The 21,064-nt window shown below is 29.6% G+C and overlaps 1 protein-coding gene across 5 annotated transcripts in view; it reads left to right on the top strand.

Annotated features, from left to right (window-relative positions):
• Positions 1-21,064, top strand: part of LOC106461284 (rho GTPase-activating protein 20-like) — a 111,928-nt gene that overhangs the window by 62,879 nt on the left and 27,985 nt on the right. For all 5 annotated transcript variants that reach the window (XM_022388525.1, XM_013921103.2, XM_022388517.1 and 2 more), the window contains exon 7: positions 13,534-13,696. In XM_022388525.1, coding sequence (XP_022244233.1) covers positions 13,534-13,696 — 163 coding nt within the window. The remainder of the gene's footprint in view (positions 1-13,533; positions 13,697-21,064) is intronic.

Raw genomic sequence — 21,064 nt, 5'->3', positions numbered from 1 at the left:
CTTTTCTTCATCTCAAAAATCTAAGATTTGATTTGTGTAATCTCTAAAACCTCCTAAATACATTTCAATTCTTTGTTTTCACTAAAACTTTATATTTTGTCTGTTATGAGTTTAAAGCTACTTAGGATAAACTAATGTAGTTTCATGTTACAATTTGAAGCCATTCTAGAAAGAAAAAAGGGTAATTTAGGTTTATTATTTATTTTTGTGGTAATGAGGTCTGTCAAATTGACAAATGTTGTATAGAGTTAGGGTAGAGAAAATAACAGACAAAATATAAAGTTTTAGTGAAAACAAAGAATTGAAATGTATTTAGGAGGTTTTAGAGATTACACAAATCAAATCTTAGATTTTTGAGATGAAGAAAAGTATTTTTAATCTTAACATGAAAATCACTTTGCACATGGGGCTATTCAAAACAAATATTCGATATATTCACGGATAAATCTTTAGTAAAAATACTTCATTAAAAAAACTGATTTTTTTGTGTACAAAATACATGTAATGTGTACTAAAAGCCTGCCAAATTTTGTGAAGATACACTTACTGTATTTTACTATATATAAGTAAAAATGGTCCCAACCCTGTATTGAGAGAGTTAACACATAAATCTGCTTTTGTAATAGAATTGATAGAATATTAAAAACTAATCGCATTAGAAACCAGAGGGGCACCCAATAGAGCACATACCTCCACCATGCAGCATTGATCATATTCAGCTCTCAAAAAATAAGAAAATATGTCCATATGTCTGTCATTATCAACAGACACGTACTATTTTTGACAGGACAATGAAGAATAATATTCTACACATGTCCACCAAGTTTCATCAAAATCTGATATCATTTTTGATAAAGTTTTAAAACAAAAATAGTGTGAAAAATCAATTCCCATGTTAACAGATAGGGATTTTTTTTATTCTCATGACATTGCATACCAACTTTCATCCAAATCCATTCAGCTGTTTTCGAGAAATCTTGCTGACAAACAAAAACACGCACACACACGTTTGAAAATATAACCGCTCTCCACCTTCGGATGGCAGAGGTAATAAGGCCACTGTATTAGTGGGGAATCATCTATTTGTCTAACAGATATAATAACCAAGTAATGCTTTTTAATTTCTATTTTTTGTCTTCTAATTAATAATACAATCTATCTGAAAAAAAAGTTTCTTTAAGTTTTTCTTTAGAGAGAGAATGATATAAAAGTTAGTTTCATTTCATACAAAAGGAACAACTATAACCATCTGTATCAATCATAATATTTGATTTCATATTTCATCTCTTTGGTGCAATTAATGCTACTTTTGTTGCAAAAGCCGTACATCATCATTCTAAAGTCAACCATACTATTTCAGACTGTATTTAATGTTGTTATTCTAATCTGATGCTTCTTGTCATATTATTTGTGCTAAATAAACAATAAAATGTTAAGTATTAAATCTTTTCCTTTGTGTATGTAGTGAGTAATATTGTGACATTTTCAGTATTATTAGAATAATGGGACATGTTTTATTGTAATGTTTCTAATACATCATTGTACTTTTTAATAACAAAATAATTTTAGGCTAACTAATGTTCTGGGTGAAGTTAGAACTAGGGTGTTTTCACTTTGGGGTGATGTAATTTAACATATAAACCGTACTATTAATAACAGATGAGAAATCTCTTATCAGTGAGTGACAGTGACTATGAGAACACCTGTTTAAGTCCCTGTTTCTGATTTTTCTTACATCAACTTACAATTTCACATGTTCTAGAATTCTACACTCCAGTTGAGCTCCTCTGTATCATAAAATCTTTTTATATATGTGCTGATTTCAAAACATCATCTCCAAAGAACCAGAAATGAAAGTTGTTTCCCATCCAGTTTTTTGTAATTTTTTCTGTTAGCCCCAGATAGAATACTAATGTTTTTGTTCTTTTGTTTTTTTTCAACAGTTTAAGTTTACAAATCCATTTGTAAAATATGAAGGGGAGTTTTGAGCTATTTTCTTGAGAATTGACTATTTTGATGTTCCAATGTATTAAGAATTTTTAAAAATGACAATTATAGTATGATATATATATGTATGTGTTGGTTACTAATCACCTCTTACAATAAGTATTTTATTATACCTAATTACAATAACACAAAGATGATTTTAATTACTGACAGCCACATCCTCCATGACAGTTGTTCTTACTTTTACATAAAGATGAAATGACTGTCAAATAAGTGCTTTGAGAAAGAAAACTTCTACTCAAATTTTATTTTTTTGTTTTTGTAGACTTACTTTTTTTAAAGCTGGAAAAAAAAAGCTGTTAGGATTCCTGCCCTATCTCCTAACTTCTGAATTAATCCATTATTTTTAATTCTAAGTAAGTTAAAAACAATGGAAGGAAATAATTTCAACTCAAGAACATTTTAATATATTTTAGTCATTCAAGATATACATTATAGAAAAAATTAAACAATTTATAGTAAATTATTTAAATGGCAAAAAAAACTCGGTTACTGCATTTTTAATACCAATCTTTCATCAGAAAATAAAATTAAAAATTTCTATATATGAACCTAGAATATCAATTTACATAATGTTGCCCCCCACCTCACCCAGTGGCACAGCGGTATGTCTGTAGACTTACATCTCTAGAAACCTGGTTTCGATACCCATGGTGGGCAGAGCACACGTAGCCCATTGTGTAGCTTTGTGATTAACTACAAACAAATAAATACATAATGTTAATATTTCAATAAGGGTCATTAAGATATATTCAGTGTTTTCTTACTAAAAAAGTTTGTACATTATTAATGGGTATTTTAAGTCTTCAATATGCTGTTACTTGTAAAGCATACTACACTATATAACTACATATAATAAACATACAAGACATTATATGGAGTGATAATACACCGTTTAACAATCGGATGTATAATTTATTCAACAGGAAATAAGTAGTAGCACAGTTTAAAGGAACACTGTAAAAAAGTGTTACACATTTTGTTTTTAACTTTTCATTTAAATCACATGTATTAATACCTGCTTATATTCAACTTGCTGCTTTTAATAGCTTATGTAGTTATACAGCGAAAGCACTGTGATACAAAAGGGGATTGACCCAAAACAATAGGTAGTAGAGGGAAAAGAATTTAGCCATATTCAATGACATTCTTTTGTTAAATATAACACTTCTGCTCTGAAAAACTGCTGATGTTACAGTGACAGGTTAATAAATGTTATACTGATCATAACACAAAACATCATTGACATTTGTTGGATACCTGCCTACTTAAAACAATACACATGCATCTAGTTATGGGAAGAAAAAAAATAGACCTACATGGGAAAAAATCTAATTCCTTTCACTTAGTATCCTTACTTTTTTAATTAAGCAGAAAATTAAATAATTTTCTAGCAATTTGTTTCCAAAAGTTGAAGTAGTTGAAAACATATTCAAATATTTTGTACAACATAGTTCTTAGTGCAACTGAAAACTAAAGGTATAATAAAGATATGAGAAATATTACCTTTTATTTTGATTGCTTCCAATAAACATACAAGGCACAGTAAATCAGAATCATGATTGAGTTTTGCAAAACAACAACAGAAAACAAACACAATCAAAGTCTTGTTTTCAGCACTGACTATTCTCAACAAACATGTCACTTTTTCGTTGCATATACAACTTCTTCTTCTCCTTTTTATTCTAGAGGTGCAGTAGAGACGCATTCATTCATTCTTGTTAGTGACAGTCCTGCCAGTGTACTAGCTTTTCAGATTGTCATTGAGTACTTACCAGTTAGTAGAAATGCCGAAAACTACACGTAAAGTTACAAATGTGTGTAAAAAAATTATTTTTTTATTTGTAGGTGAACATGAAATGCTCACATTACTACCACAATTAGATAAACTTAAGTTTTTGTTTATTCATTAATTGGTTAAATCTCTTCCCATCCAATGTAGAAAACATGACACTTCTTAATCACTTGGAACATTTTTTTTTTTCAGTAACAGCAAATAAAAAGGTAGAAGAAATAGTCTAAAATACTGCTTCAAAAATATATGTTTTTGCTTGATAGGTTAGAGTAATTTGAAAGGTTTTTAAATTTTAGCCTAACTCATCCTATTCCACCCAAATTTGATTTTGCACCACATAAACATTTTACAAATATTCATGCCTTTAAAACTCTTGGTATTCTGGTTACTGGATGTTTTAGCACAATTTAAAATGCATAATGGAAAATGTTTTTTGAAATAAAGTTCAACGTTTTAAATCACAGATGGTCATTTTATTGTGCATTCTTTATTTCAAAATATTTACAGCTATATTAGCTAAAAATGGAGTTCTAAGGAAAGACTCTCAGGATTTTATTTTTTATTCAACCACTGCTAAAAACTACTTGGGTAATATTTTTATTATTATAATTTTACTTCTGTTATTTCATTTTTCTTGTGTCCAATAATGATAGCTTATGTTTTTGATGTTTGTTTTACTTTATTGTGAAGGTTTTTTTAGCCAACTTACTAATAGGAAAAGCTATTCCAATAATACCAAGGCTTTCTTATTAAAGTGGTAAAAGTTTAATGCACATGAACTCTTAACGTACTACACTGATCTAGATTTAAGTTCAGTTGAAATAAAAAATATGTTGCACAGATTTTGTAATCAAACTTTGATTATCTGTCATAAATGCATTAACTCATTGACCAATCTGTTCTAAAGCTATTACATCTTAAAACATGTCTGTGTCATCATCTTTATTCATTGGATCAGTTAAAATTCACAGTCATAATGTATTGTCTCATTAGTATGTCAACCCTACAGATAATTTTTAATGCACAGCCTGGGTCTCTGTAAATAACACAATTTGTAAAAAAAAAAAAAATATATGTATATACCTTAGTTGTCAAAATAATTGATGTACTGAGGTTAATTACACTTTATAAGAATGATGTTCCAGGTTCCATGCTGCTTTTAGGACTACCTCCTTAAATGTTAAATGTTTTAATTCTGATGGTCATGTTTTTATGCTATTGGTAAATTCTGCATTTTTGACTGTAACAAGCTCCAGAAAGAATAGCAACGTTAATCTTAGACCATAAGATTTTTCACAGACCTTTCACTGTATGTGGACACAGGCTTCCAAAGGCCCAAAAAAGTTGTTGGAGCTTAAATGAGGGACTTGATTAATATGTGGTTAGATGGGAGTGCCATGATTCAAGTTTCTTTAAACATTCTTTTTTTTTTAAATTATTTTTGTTTTTGAAGTGTGGCTAGAAGTTTATGAGCCTTTGTGAGCTTTAAAACATGTTTTTACTTTTATTTTGTAAACAGTAGAAGGAGATATGCCCAGCTTCATCACATTGTCTTTTTTTTTCGGTTGAAGAGTTAGTTCTCTTTTACATCTGTAACCTTTACTTTGCCAGTGAAGGTGTTGCTCCAGATTTGCTTGGGGTATGGTTTTGGAGCCATTACTGTCCTGAATACTCTTCTATGCACACTTTTCTGCTTCTGTGGAGAACACTGAAGGTTCATTTCTTAAAAATGTTGTGTCTTTTGACTCTACAACATTTTTCAACAATATCACTATAAGAAATTTCTTCTTCAGACAAGGTTGTGCCATATTCATCCAACCATTAGTCTATCCTGGCAGCAGTGTATTATAGAATAGCTGAGAATTTGCCATGAACTAAAATACATAGTTACTATGCGTGTTGCTGTTAGTGCTATGGATCATATCTCTAGCATTACAAATTTGTTTTAGCATATACAAACCATTTATTTAAAGAGTGCTGAATCATCTGTATCAGAGTGTTTATCGTGAACTATAAGTTTGCCAAACCTTTATTTCAACTTTTAGTATTCAGAAAAAATTGTAAAGCCATATTTTTTAAAGGAAGGAACAAATACTATGTTTAGGGATTCTCATAAAGAAAAAAGAAGACACTTTTAAATACTTAAGAAATTTATTTGTAAACTAATTTCCAATTTTATTGCTTTTACGCTTGTAATTTGGTGCACAAAATACAAGTTAGTGAAAATGTGTTTGTACTAATCAGTATTTGGAAAGTCAACTTTCCAAATTGATTATAATTATAGCATATTTTTTGTATGGGTGTATAGATACTTTTAAGATGGAATTGTGTTCTTTCCAAGTAGCTTGGAAAATAGCTATTTCCCATTAGATAGACATCATAAAATGTAATCTAGGTGATGGTATGTATGCCTTTTTAAGTACTTGTTGGTACATATCCCAAAAATCATTTTTGTTGATTTAGTAAAATTACTTTTTTTGGCTAATTAAGAATAAAATTATTTGTTTTAAATAAAGAGAAAGATTGTCTTCATATTCTTGAGAGTTTTAGTTATGATTTATTTCTAACCACTTGATTGTATTTTTATCATCATTGCATTGAAATTGTAGTTTAATGTACATGTTTAAGTGATTAACATTTCATAATTTTGTTGTGCTAGGTTTCTGTACATGCAAAATAAACAGTGGGTTTAGTCATTGGAAGAGATGATGCTTGAATGTATTTTTATTACAAAAATTTTAAAACAGTTTTCTCTAGGGGCTGTTTTTATATTTACAAAACAATTTCTGAAGTACATGTATATGCATCAAACTTCAGCTGGATGGTCAAATATAATCCATATTATTGAATATTAGTTACTTCTATTTTGTCAAAAAATTTTATTAATTAAAAAAATAAAAATCTTTGCTCATAAGACACTGTAAATGTTGAACTCAATACATTTGCATGGAAATATTTTCAAAATTTTGATGTCATAGAGTGGCATATTAATGATATGAGTTAACATTCTGTATTGTTTGAAGCAAATTGTTTAGATTTTGTTTTTTACTCTAATTTATTTTGAAAAATTGAAACATTTCCTACCAACTATCTGTGGGATGGGAGAAACCTAGCATAACCCAAACTTGTGTGCTTACAGAGATGGACTTATTGTACAGTGTATTCACAGTGAATCCCTCTTCTTTTTCTGTGTTGCTCTCCCCTCCCTAACCTCCAGGCTCGAATCTCGGTAAGTTTCCCTCAGTGTCCTATTGTAAATGTTGTCCAGTCCTGTTCCAGGCCTTCATATTTTTCTTTCTTACCTTCTGATTGGTTGTGCATCATCTGTTTTAGCTAGAGTTCATGTGGCAATTTGATGTTTTGGGCTGCTTGTTGCATATGGACACAGGTTATATTTATTTGGTATGATATTTTGTGCCAAACATTTGTTTTAGGAGCAAAATGTAGAGAGATACTTGTTTATACATATGTATGCATTTTGATGACTTATTTCTTATAAGTGTATTATAACAGTAGAATGTATACAACAGTAAAGAAATGCTGTTTTCTTTTCCTGATATAGTTTTTTTCATGTTGGTGCAGCTTTTATAGATTACTAAGAAATTTTGTAAGAAAATAATTACAAAAGTTTTTATTTTCATCAAAAGAAATAATTAAATTTGTCAAATTCATTATTTCATAAAAGAAACAAAGAAATGTTAAGATACTCTGAAAATGGAAACTTTCAGAAAAATATTTTTTTGATGAGTGAAAAATCACAGTATCAGCTGTCATTAGTCTATAAATGTATGTAGTTTTTTTTTATGGAAGGCTTTTTAAAACTTAGCAAAAAGAAAACTTGAGCTGAAATATAAAATTATTTAAAATTTTATTATACCAGTGAAATATTAGAATTGACTTGTACAATGACATATTCAAAATTATTTTATTCTACAGAAATGTAAAGAAGAAAAACCTAATGTCTTCTTTTGGCATTTTTACTTTACTTGAATTTTCTCAATGCATTTGTTTTGTTGTTCAGTGTATTAACAATTAAATCAGTTCAAATACCTTTTTTTTATAATTATTCTACTTTTTGTGTTTTAATGGACTTTGATTAGTCTATAGTGGTTGTCTTTATACACTCAGTATTGTTAAAATAATGCTTTGTTTTTTCTTAACCATTTCTCTTTCAACATGATGCCATATGAGTTTACACTCATACATTAATACACTTGATACTAATTTAGTGTCTTATATTGTTTAATAAATAATTGGCTCTGTTTAACAACATTGATAAATTGTTATTCTTTGAAATTCAAAATAGTAGGAAAGAGTAAAAACAAACATTCATCCTATCTTGACATTTGATGCTAATAAAGTAAGAAATTGCACAAATGTTTTATTTTTATGAAATATATTACCTCCTAACCGTTTGCAGCTTTTTTTTTTCAAAGTCCCATTACAAAAATTATTTTTCAATTTTGAAAACTATCAATATCGACTGGAATAATTTTTCCGTAAAAACAAACAACTCTAGATTGAATAAGAATAAAAAAAAAGTGTTAGAATTTTTTTTTCCAGTCCTTCTTTCATACCAGCTATTTCCATATGGTTTTGATAAAAACAAAATTAAAGACTTGGCAAATAATATTTATTGGGTGTTAACTCGTAATATACCTATTTTAGCATGATAATTAGCATGTTTTTGCTCATGATAATTTATGCCTTTTCTTTTGGAAAATATTATGGAAATTAGACTAACAAGCATTTTAATCACATGATTGTGACAACTAAGAACATGCTTTTAAAATATTTGCTGATTTTAATATTTTGTTTAATAAAAGTTAAACTTGGATTTTATTTAGATGTGAATGATTTTTCATGTTCTTTTGAATAGTATAATCCTTTTGTAAAAATAGTTATTAATAATTTTAGAGTAGCAGGATTAAAGCTGGTACTACTTTGCTTCTGGTGGATTGGAAAGGGTTAATTTTGCCTTTAACAAGTCTGAAAAGTAAAAATCGATTGTAAATACACTTTTTGTTTGAGTGGTTTAGAAATAAGAAGAGTGCCTTAAGAAGAGTGTTATCTTTGTTTTTTGTAACACATTTGTCCAAAAGTATTTGTTTTTTGTTGTATATTACATACTCGTTTAATGATTCTTTTTTTCAATAACTTAGTATCTGTAATATTAAAAGTTAGTTTGCAGAAGTCATAGTTTCTGACATTTTTTATTTCAGTATTGCCTCAACTTGTACTAAAATGATATGCAGATGCAATTATGTGTTTAATAGAATGCTTCACCTGAAGATTTTCTCATGATTTTCTTCATTAAAGAAAGAGAAAGAAGATACACAGTTGAAATTAATCAAGCTAGTTGAAAAGTGTAATTAAAAGCTCTGCATAAAATGATTTAATACGGACAAAAGTATAATCCGTGACTTGGTTTCTTGTTCTTATGATAGGATTTTTGTGCAATTTTTCAAAACAGCTTTACTTACATTTAGGTAGATTTTTTTTTGTGAGCACATGGTTTTCAAAACATTTTGATGGGATAAGTCTCAAATTAAACATGATGCACTGAACAACAGTGGAATCTGAGGGTTCTATATAAAGATTTTAATAGAATCTGGATGCTTTTGGTTTTCACTTTTTGGGTTACAAAACTCTTAATCTTGCATTGTTGAAAGTTTTACTTTCATCTTACATAATTCACCATTCTCATTTCATTGATTAATTAACTGTCATAATAATATACTCTTACTTATGATTCACTTTCAAAGTTATTTTACTAAGAAAAATCTTTAATTTCAGACACTGTTTTAAAAAACTTGCATGTACCTTCTAACACACACATACATTGTTCTTTAGATACTGTATCGTTGAATTGGCTGGAATTTTACTGGATAGTTTGTTTTATGATGTTGCTGTAATATTGAACTTCTCATGTTGTAGACAATCGACAAAAATTTACATATAATTTCTTTTTATTTTAATTATGGGTGTAATTTTTTGGTTCATATAAAGAGCAACATATAAAAACTGAAAACTAACACACGGTCTACATCATAAGACTTAATGTGTCTGCTTCTAATCTGCAGTTTTATGCATGAATTCAGAGATTGAGTATGTTATGTTAAAATGATTTTGGAGCCTCACCATGTCATTACAGTCCATGCCACTATATCTAGTCATGCTCTGTCTGTTCACTGTTAATCTTAACAATAGGCCTAGCGCATAGATCCAGTTGCAAATAGCTCCACTGTAAGGCTGTCATGTCCAAAGCACTGTACTTCATGATCCATCTAGTGTATGAGGATGAGAGTTTTCCAGTTCCAAGTTCTACAGTTTGATTGCAGAGAAATCCATAGGTACTGTCTGATGACTTGATCGGTATGTCTTCTTATGGTATAGCATGAATCCCTGTTACATTTGATAGCTGCTTTAGATATGTGAAGCAATATATATACATTTGTCATGTTGCTTTTCCACATGGAGATTCTTCTGATTATATTGCATGTTGTTTCTGGTGGCACATGGATGACGTTTACTGTTGATCTTTATGTTCATGGATTCTCACCAGTTACAAGATGCCACATTTACTTACCATTGCTGGTGTACAGTTTTTGCAGGACTCTTTCTGAATGGTCCTGGTTACCCAATTTGATCCCTATTCCTTTTTTTTTAAATGTCATTAAATACAAGGGATATCCCATCTTGTAAATTCCTAATCTGAACATATCATTATGATCTGAGTGTATGAATATCTTGCATAAAAAAAGGGGTGTTACATTCCCTTCCCAAAAGTATTCACTTTTCAGTACACCAAGTTACCCAAAAAATGTTGAGAAATGTCAAAATGTATTTATTTTTAAGGATGCACGGGTACCCAGCCAGGTATTGGGCTATTTGGTAATACTCGTCTCCAGCCGAGTGTCGAAGTTGGGCATCTGAGCCCTAATCTTTGTGGCAACTAATGCAGTACTGAAAGTTAAAGAAAACATATTCCGGGCAAAAAAATTGACTGCCCGCTGAAAATTGGAGATTCAGAGAACACTAGTTGATAATAACAAGCATGGCTTGAGAAGTGGATTTTTGGAGAAGGTGGGGGTTTTGAGAATAATAGAGGTTAGAGTTTGAGAAGTTGAGACTAGGCATTGAAAGTTGAAAGAAAAACTTGAATGTTCTGTTGATGATTATTCAGTTAAATGTAATATATGTATGTTGTTGTTGGGGGGGGAGGGCAAGAAAAGAACCTGGTCCCGGTTGACACCTGGCCATAGCTTAGCGACCGAGTATTCAGACCCGGTATTCAGCCAAATTTTAGTACCCGTGCATCCCAGTTATGATATATGCTATTCCACTGTAACTTTATATCAGCTGTGGTTGTCACTTGACACACTAACTTACATATTCAAAATCTTTGTAATATAATGTACTCAACCCTCTGTATAAACCATCACCTGTCTTCTGTGATTAGTGTTTATATTTTTTCAAGGCAACATATGCTATGTCAATTTCAAATACAGCCATCAAGAAGAAAGTGGATTAATTACTGTGATACAACACAATATGAAGTAATTAAGTAATGTTTAAAGAAATTAAATTAAGGTTGTATGCATAAATATGGATGTCTGTGTATACAGAAACAATATTGTTTCCTTTCTTTGACTTACAGTTCACTTATAATTTTATTATTGACTACTGTTACATTGTAGGTGAAAAAATACCTACACATTGTTCATGCAAAAACTAAAAGGATTTTATGCATACACATCATAATCTGAAACACGACCACTTTATTTGGGTCACAAGCCAGTGTATTATGATTACTTTGCCTTTTATGAGTAACAAGCACAGTTAACAAGCTTACATGAAGCTTATATGGGTTAAGGCTTTTTCTTTTTGTTTTGTACATTTATTTTGAAATGGAATATTGTTTTTGTGTAATTGTCATTAATACGGATGTGTGGTATTCAAAATCTGTTAGTTTACAACTGGGGCTTTATATGAACAGCTCCCAGTAATTCTAAAGATGTTAAACCTTTTAAACGAATAACTGTAGTGGTGTCTAAACTGATTAATACTTGTTATTGTTAAGTAACCACAAAAGAAATATAGACCAACTGTGAAAAAGCTAGACAAAAATTACCTACCAGGTACAAATTAAATAAATATTTGGGATTAAGATTGAATTTAGCAAAAATGAAGAATAAATTTCAATTCAAAACAGTTAGTTGAAGTTCTACTATTATCAGTTGAAAGCACTGAAGTATATTTTTTGTGAAGAGATTCCCCTTTTATGTGATAGTGATGTCCAGTGATATCAAGAAAACCTTTGAATCACTAAACTAAAATTTACAAATATATTTTTGCCGAGGATGGAAAACATGATTGTAATAAATGGGTGACATTTTCGTGTCTGTTATATCATTAGTGAACTACTGTGATCTGAGAGAAATCAAAAAAGATTTAGGAAATATCAAACAATTGTATACAAGAATGAGGTTGGGAAAGAAATTACTTTTCAATTATTAGTTATAGTTTGTTTTGAATTTTAGAGTGGAAAATCTGCTACTGAAAGGAAGCTATAGGTATTGTGATGGCACTATTCAGCAGTCCTGGGAAGTCACATCAAGCCTAACAAGCCAACAATGAATTAATTTCTCTTGAAGAAATATTAATCACTCCTCAGAATCAACTGGTCTAATCATTGATGACCCAGAATGGACATGGAAGTTATCGAAAAAATAAGTTGAGATGGTACAGTCGTATACAATGAATGGAAATATATAGATACCCAAAGAAGTTTATAAATTGGGAACAATAAGGAAGAAGACCACCTGGAAGACTTCAAATAAGAGGGGTAAAATGAATAAAAGATGCTTTTGAAAGAAGAGAGAGACATCATTTGAAGTTGAAGAGTATGCTAGATTTGAAGACAAAACAGTACGGACAAGGTTGATAAGAATGGCGACTGACAGGACTTGGTCCTAACTGATGTTGATGATACGAGACATAGTTCTCTCTCAGGCCTAAACTCTTAATAATATCTATTGGATGGAATACTTCAAGTCTGGGTGGAAAGATGTGATGGTTGCTAGACTTTTAATCTTTACTGCCAAATTTTACAATATTCTGTACAGTAGTTCGTGATTTTATGAATGATTTGTACACATTATATCTTAATGTATTTAACACTACAACTCTCATTGTTTAAAGTATTCTTGTCCTGCATTATTTGAAATTATTCTAATTTGTCATAGTGAAAATGTATCTAAAGCTGCCACATTTACTATCTTATTAAACTACCTGAAGTACAAAACTACAAATAGGAATTTTATGAAACATTTGATGATCAGAAAACCTTGCATTTATGTTAAACAGTTGTGTAAATTATGGAATATTTTTTAATTCTGAATATTTTATGAGGTTACCAAAAATAATGTTTTTAAATTTATGTCAGGAAATTATTTTAAACATGTACATTTTGTATTCTGCAGGAATAACAATTTATTATTGGTATTATTTATGATAGTTCCATTAAAAATATCCTTGTAAAGAAACAAAGTAAATTTGGCTTTAAAATTTGATTCCTTTGATATTTTCAGCTTAGTTTGTGTTCATAGCAAAAGGAAAATATTATTAAAATTCCATACATTTCAACTTTTAACAATACAAATGAAAACATTTTACTCAACTGGAAAAAGAATTTGCCTGTATCTGATCATTTCGTACTTTTGGTTCAGGTAGCAACTCGAATAATGAAGTTTTTGATAGACAACTTTGGGGTCAGCAACCTTTTCGGACGAGAGAATTACGAATATTATGCACGTATAACAGGTCATGTATTAAAAGTTGAAGAAGATTGGGTTTTTGCCTTCCGTTATCCACCAGATACTCTTTTATCCCGTAAGTATGATACTTTTAAGTTTTTGGTCAACAGGATGAATGCATATTTCATCAAAGTGATAAAGGCCTTGCTATATTTTGTTAGAATTTAAGGTTGATCTTATATCTCCAATGTAGGTATTTGATAATTTACTAAAAACTGTTTTAATTGTTTTATATATCATAGTGTATAACCAGTAATTGCTTTAAATTGATAAGATTAACACAATGGTGATAAATTGTGATAAAAAAAATTACTGTTTGTTCGGGAAAGTTGGTTTTGTTATTATTCAGTGTACAGCGTTTTCTCTCAAGAATGCTCTGAAACTAGAGGTTTATTTAATTAAAAAGTTTTTCTAAATTGCTTTTTTATTTCCATCCTTTTTATAAATTTATTCAAGAAAGTAAAATTTTTTGTGATAATACGTTATGTAGAAGATAAAAACAAAAGTACAATTTTTCAAAAATGCTTGAGATTGTGCCTTAGGTAAATGGGAATTCATACTTAAAGAACTTTACTTAAACATTTTTTTCTTACACTTACAAATTTTTTAATTCCAAGAACCTTTAACAAATATCAATTAAAAAACAACAATATGATCTCACTAGGTCATAAATCAAATATTTTGTCATAGCAAGGAAATTCACAACTGATATTGGAGATAACCTGAAGCTTGTATCTTTGAACTTATTAAAAGCTAGATAATTTGTACATCGAGAATTTTCTTGTCTGCCTGAGGAATCATAAATGCTTTCTGACAATAAGTTAGCCATGATATTCATATTCTCTAATTTTAAAGCTGTTGATAACAGGAATATAATTTATTTTTTTAGAAATAAGTTTGCATGGGATATCATAACACTAGATGGCAACATGTTTATACAAAATTTGTTTTGCCTCACAAAAGTAATAGATATAAAAATCTACTAGTGGAAATTTCTTAATTAAAAAATAGTTGATTGCACAGTTGAGAATAGAGTGGCCCACCAGTCATATTGTTTGCTTAATTATCGGTAGTAATGCACAGAATTATTTAGTACTAACAGTAAGACCATTGCATAGTATAATTACAGTTTTGTATTACTGTACAGATTGAATGGAGAAATTAGTAATTGGTGAATGACAAAGTATTCTTAATCTAGTCATTGGGTAATAACAGATATATGTTTGTGCTAAGGATGGAGATAATTCTCCCTATTTTCATCAAGTTATTTTTGACTTGGGGTTGATCTTCACTGCTTATCCTCACTTTTGACTTAAATTGAAAAATATTTGCTTTTATGGTCACAAAAGCCACTTTGTTAGTCAACTAACCAAAATGTGGTTTTATCAATTTTGTATTTTAATAGCTTTAATTTATTGTAATTAACACATTCAAAAAATTCAATATCTTGGTTTTATCAGAAGTGATTTACCCTAAAACATGGAGTCAAGAATACCTAAATTAGTCACTGTTTTGTTCATCACAATATCTGGCAAGCAATAAAAAGCACTAAAATTGCCTTTAAACGATAAATTAGTATTAGAACTTTCATTCAACCAAACGTTTGTGCTCGTCAGTTGGTCTCTTGCAGAGAAATTTTTAATTTGAAAATGAATTAAACCCCACTTTTTGTCAAGATTTTGGTAAATGTTCATTGCCTTTTGCAAAGAAATTTACCTAAAGAAGACCTGTTTTCAATATTAAAAACTGCTCAGTATACAGTGGGAAAATTTCCAAGAGTCATGACTACCCTAGTCTCAGTTGTAAGTGTAAGGTTGAAAGGTTTGATGTTTTTATGAAATGTAAGCATTGTGGATGCAGACACACTGGGTTTCTGTTGAAGTTAAAGCAATCAGAAAGAAAAGTCTTCCAAAAGTGTTACAATCCAAACATAAAGGGAACAAGAGAAGAAAAAAAAACTGAGGAGGGGAAGGAATAGAATTAATTAGATACTTTATTGTTCTTATTGTAACCACTTTCATTGTTGTAGACTGTTCAGTGATTGACAGATATGAATATGATTTATCAGACTTCAACAGACAAAAATTATGATAAATGTACTGTTGTTGCCACTAGGTGTGCAAAATGCCCTAGTTGTCATGAGCATGTTGAAAACTATTCTTACAATGCAAATAACAGTCAAAATGGAATGGCTTTAAGAAAACGTAGTATGCTTTGGGAAGATTTCATCAACACCAAAACAGTGATTTGGTAGTTTCATTGCATTTTTCAAAGCAAAAACTTGTGCAAAGTTTTATGTGGAAAATTGTTGAAAGTTACCACAAGAAGAGAAAAAATTTTGCACAACTGACACAATTTTAGGGTTAAAATGTACGTAGATAAGCACTAAAAGGCAAGGAGGGAGGATCTCATATTTTAGTAAAGTTGCAGAGTTGTGAAAGGTCACATTACCACACTATAAATATACATTAGTATAGGAATACCATAAAGTTGAATGATAGATTCATTTAGATGGATGTATGAATTGTAAGACATGTGAGATATTCTGGATATAAAGCAACAAACCAAAAAAGGCTTAGTTTCAAAAATTATTAAATATTTTTATAGCATTTTATCATTTCAGTAAATTTATCTTTTCATTTTCAATGAAAAAAAGTAAATTTTATTAATACAAATGTTTTTAAGAATTTATATTATTAACAGTATTATAAGTTATATTTAAGTGAATGATCACAGTTTAAAGTAACAAACTATATTTAGGGGTAAAGTAGCAACTTTTGTCACTTCACTCATCAGATCTATTTGTTGTTAACATCAGCATGGATAAAATATACATATTAATTTTCATAATTTAGTATTATTGTAACCTTGACCCTGTGGTAGTAAGTACATGCAAGTATTTTTAAACAGTTTAATTTTCTGTTTTTGTTGTTATTTTGTTAGTGTAAAGCTACATAACGGGCTATTTGTGCTCTGTCCACCACAAGGAATTGAACCACATATTTTAGTGTCGTAAATCCATAAATGTACTACTGACCCACAGAAAGACTTTTGTTTTTGTATGTTTAAATATTCAAAATATATTTACTCGGAAAGTTAAGAATGCACATATAAAAGTGTTAGTGCTGGGCATTTAATTCAATTAATAGATATAATCAAATATGTATGAACTTGGATTACTTTGATTAATGTCATTTAAAATAATAGATTAATCAAAATTCCTGATTATCATTTTAGATCATTCCAATTATCCTGGTAATTGAAGTATTGCCATTATGATTTCTCATTATTACATTTTATAAATTCAAGGTTGAGATTAATCATGTAGTGTCACAACTCACAAAAATAAATAACTTATGAAAATTAGTGTTTCTGAAATTATTAGTATTTTAATTTATTCCAAATATCCAAGTCTCATGAGGGTATTTGATTAGTTTAATGTAATCGATTAATGAGCTCAACGATTAATCAATTATCAAATTCCACTAATCACCCAGCTCTAAAGCCTGCATAATAAAATATTTTTAAATTGCAATAACATTGTGTATAATATGTATCTCAGTAAATAGCTGTGCAACTTATGTTCGTATCCAAACTTGTATAGTCGACATGAGAAGAATAGCCTTGATGAATGGCTTAATTCTATAATAATCTGATGAAAAGAAATTTCAGTTTTATTTAAAAGTTGGAATATTGTAAAAATATTAATATTTTCATTTAATTTCTTTATAAACAATAAATACAAGTATTTTAAAGTGTTTTTTTTTTTGCAAATTTCAACATTATAAAGTATTTAAGGGCAGCAAAATAATATTACTATCTCTTTTATACTGGATCATTGTTATATATTTTTTTTCACAAAAACATAGATTTTTTTTGCTTTGAATGTGAAAAAAAAGAAATTGAAATAGAGAAAAAAAATTATGTTGAGGTATAGGTGCATGAGCATTGCAATACTTAAATGCAGTCATACTGATGGTTATTGAGAATGAATCATAAAGTATGCTTGGATAATGGAGTGCATTTGTAATACTGTAAACGTGTTATGATTGTAGGCTTTATTTGTCTAGCTCATTATATGTAGCCCTTGAGCTTTATATTCAGAACCAATTTATATGTATTCATATAATTATGAAATTTTCAGATGTTTTTAACTTGTGCAGAGAATGTCCTATGATGATTTACTTTTGTACAACTGCTTCTCTGAAAATTTAGAGTTCTCGAAATGCTAGGGTCTTAGATGGACCCTGGACCTCTGACCTGTAACTTTTGTGTGCTTGAAGCAAATACTTGTACATTTTCAGTTGTTGTTTTTTTGTCCATTTTCATCCCTGATATATATACAAAGAAAGGATGAACAAAGTATTCACAGGTAATTTTCTTTTCATTTGTTAAACAATAAATAATAATAATAATGAAATTTATTGTGAAATTAAAAATTTTTAATGATAGGAATTCAATGCTAAGTATAATAATAAATTATAAGAAATCAGAACTGAATAATTTTTACAACCATGTCATACTAGTAATTTAAAAAAGTCTTCTCTACAGTTTTAATGTGAACTGATTCGTAGTTCTAAAAGATCTAATTTTTTCTTTATCTTAGCTAAGGGCACAAGTTTCAAAAATAAAGAATTACTCCAGTTGCCTACTAGAATGGGACGAAGATGAAAATTCAGAAGTCCATGTATAATATATCATGTCTTAGAAGCAACTACAACTCATCTACAGTTTCTAGGTGTGTGTTACAGTTTAAGGCATACTTGACATCTCAGAAATTCACTTGCTGAACACTGTTGTATGAGGAGATGTGGCTGGCAATTGACAGACTTTGTGTTATTTACAAATCTTATTTTGTCATTCACCTTCTTTTGTATTAGATTTAATTAAGGACTTTCTGCATCCAGAAAATGTTATGTTGAACTTGTTATTTCTTTATGTGATATATGCTTAACACATTTCTTTTTTTATGCCTTTTAGTTTATATATTTTCATATTTGTATTAAATATCTTAAACTTAGTACATTTGAACCAAGTAGTATAAATTGCAGGGCTTAACCTGTCACTCACCAAACTATGTTTTGCAAATTATGTTTCAGAATTGATGATTGTAATTTGTGAATATCTATGGACTGTCAGTGTTAAGCAACAAACTTCTGTTTGAAAAGTTTGTGTGTGTAGACTGTACTGACTAACCAGTTCTTGCCAGTTACTAGTACACACAAAACAGTATTGAACAGTGTCAATTAACAGTGTTTAAGCAATGGAAATGGAAAAGTGGCTTTAAAAAAACAAAGAAACTACCTTGTCAAAAATATCAGAAACTTGCACCTTTTGGTTAAAATAATAACACTTGGGTTAGAGGGTTTCTTATATCTGTCTCTTTTATTTAAAGATACACACACATGTAAGAGGGGTCTATGTGATTGGTACATATTAACAGTCCTAGTTAAAAAATTCTACATTCTGAGGTTGCATAACTAATATTGAGAGGTTTATAAAAGACCTGCAGGATAACAAGTTGTCAAAATATATATATTTATTTATTTATTTTAATTAAAAGACCTGCAGGATGATAAGTTGTCAAAAATATATATATATGTATATCTTAATCTAATGCTACAGTTTTAAATATCAAATTCTGGTGAAATTAGTACTAGTGGAGTAATTAAGAGAGATGTAGAAAAATACATCTGTGATCTAGTGTAATACTTCTCAGTGTTATTAATCCTATTGATTTAATTATTAAAAATCTATTAACCATATGGACCTGTTTAAATTCATGTAGTTTGGAGATATGTAATGAATATTGATAGCTGATATATAATTATCATACTTGCTTTATAGTTATTGTTCATAAGGACAAATATATAGCAGTTCTTTAACCAAACAGTTAAGTACAGCATTCATCATGTTATAATTTCTTTGATTTATTGTTGGTTTATATGTAGATTTTTTCTAGCCACTAATGCAGTTATAATTTAAGTTGTTTTTCCATAAATTAAAAGTCTCCTGGTGGGAAAGCAGTAAGTCTACGGACTTGAAACACTTAAAGCTGAGGTTCAATTATCAGTGGTGGACATAGCAGATAGCCCAGTGTAGCTTTGCTGTAAAAAAACAACAAAAAAAACTATAGATTAGAAAAAGTATATTCTGGTGAACTTCAGATCTTTACATTTGAGATGTGAAATACCTCTGTCTTGTTACAGGTTTAAATAATTTATCAATTAAATAATATGTGATAGAGCAGTGCGGGTGAAAAGTTTCCAGACATTGTTGCTGACATTATCTTCAGGAAAGATATGGTTTTTTATTTAAGTGCAATAAAAGTATTACTCTGAAATCCTGAATTGTATATTCTGAATATTTTTTCAGGAATCAGATACAGTTGGAAAATTAGCAAATGTTTCACTTTTTTTGTTACAAACTTCATTTGTTATATCTTGTGTTCCTTCTTCATTGCCCCCAGTAGCATAGCAGTATGTCTGCAGACTTGTACTTCTAGAAACAGGGTTTTGATACCCATGGTGGGCAGAGCACAGATAGCCCTTTGTTTAGCTTTGTAGTTAATAACAAAACAACAACAACAACATCCTTCTTCATCCTTGCTAAATCTCTGTAAAGGTAGCATTCCTGTCAAGAACTCTGAAAGTTTTTTTCAATCTCCGGGTTGGTAATAAAGCATACTGGCTGTCCATAAGAGCCTTTTCTAATCCTTGTAGTACTCAGCATGCTCTGGTGTCTGCTTGACTGATGCTAAGAACATAAATTTACTCTTTACCCAAGGGAGGAAACTGGCCTAAAATTTACAATGGAGCCACCATCTTGATAAGGCTAATGACATCAGCATGTCAAAAAAACAAAATCTTCAAATATTGTGCAGTTGTGATTGTTTTATAAAGGACCTGCAGGGTAATAAGTTGTCAATATATATATATTTTAACCTAATGCTATAGTTTTAAATTTCAAAATAGTGAAACCAGTTGTAGTGGAGTAATCAAGAGAAATGTGGAAAAATACATCTGTGATCTAGTGTGATTTTTCTCACTTTTATTAATCCTATTTACTTAATATTTAAAAATATGTTAACCTTAACTATTCTCCAAGGGTTTAAATATAACTAAGGTGCAGTGCAGAGATTTTTGAATTGACCAAAAACACAGTTTATTAGACCAGTGTGTGTTGTGTAAAAGTTAAAAGAAACGGCCATTTTACCTATTTTATGATGGTTAATGTGGTATGTGTTTAACCCGATACTTGCCATGGCCATTTTGTCTTATTGTGAGGGCAAAATCATTTGTGAATTGAAAAAATGATAGAGAACTTATCTTTTATTGGATTTCAGATTTTATTTTTGTAAATAATAGCATAACATTCAGTTATTTGTACAAAATTGTATTGTTTAATGAAGTTTAAAGAGGAATTTAATGAAAAAATTCCTAAA

This window comes from Limulus polyphemus, unplaced genomic scaffold, assembly GCF_000517525.1.
Source record: "Limulus polyphemus unplaced genomic scaffold, Limulus_polyphemus-2.1.2 Scaffold38, whole genome shotgun sequence".
Classification (NCBI taxonomy): domain Eukaryota; kingdom Metazoa; phylum Arthropoda; class Merostomata; order Xiphosura; family Limulidae; genus Limulus; species Limulus polyphemus.
This window is presented reverse-complemented; position numbering and strand designations above follow the sequence as displayed.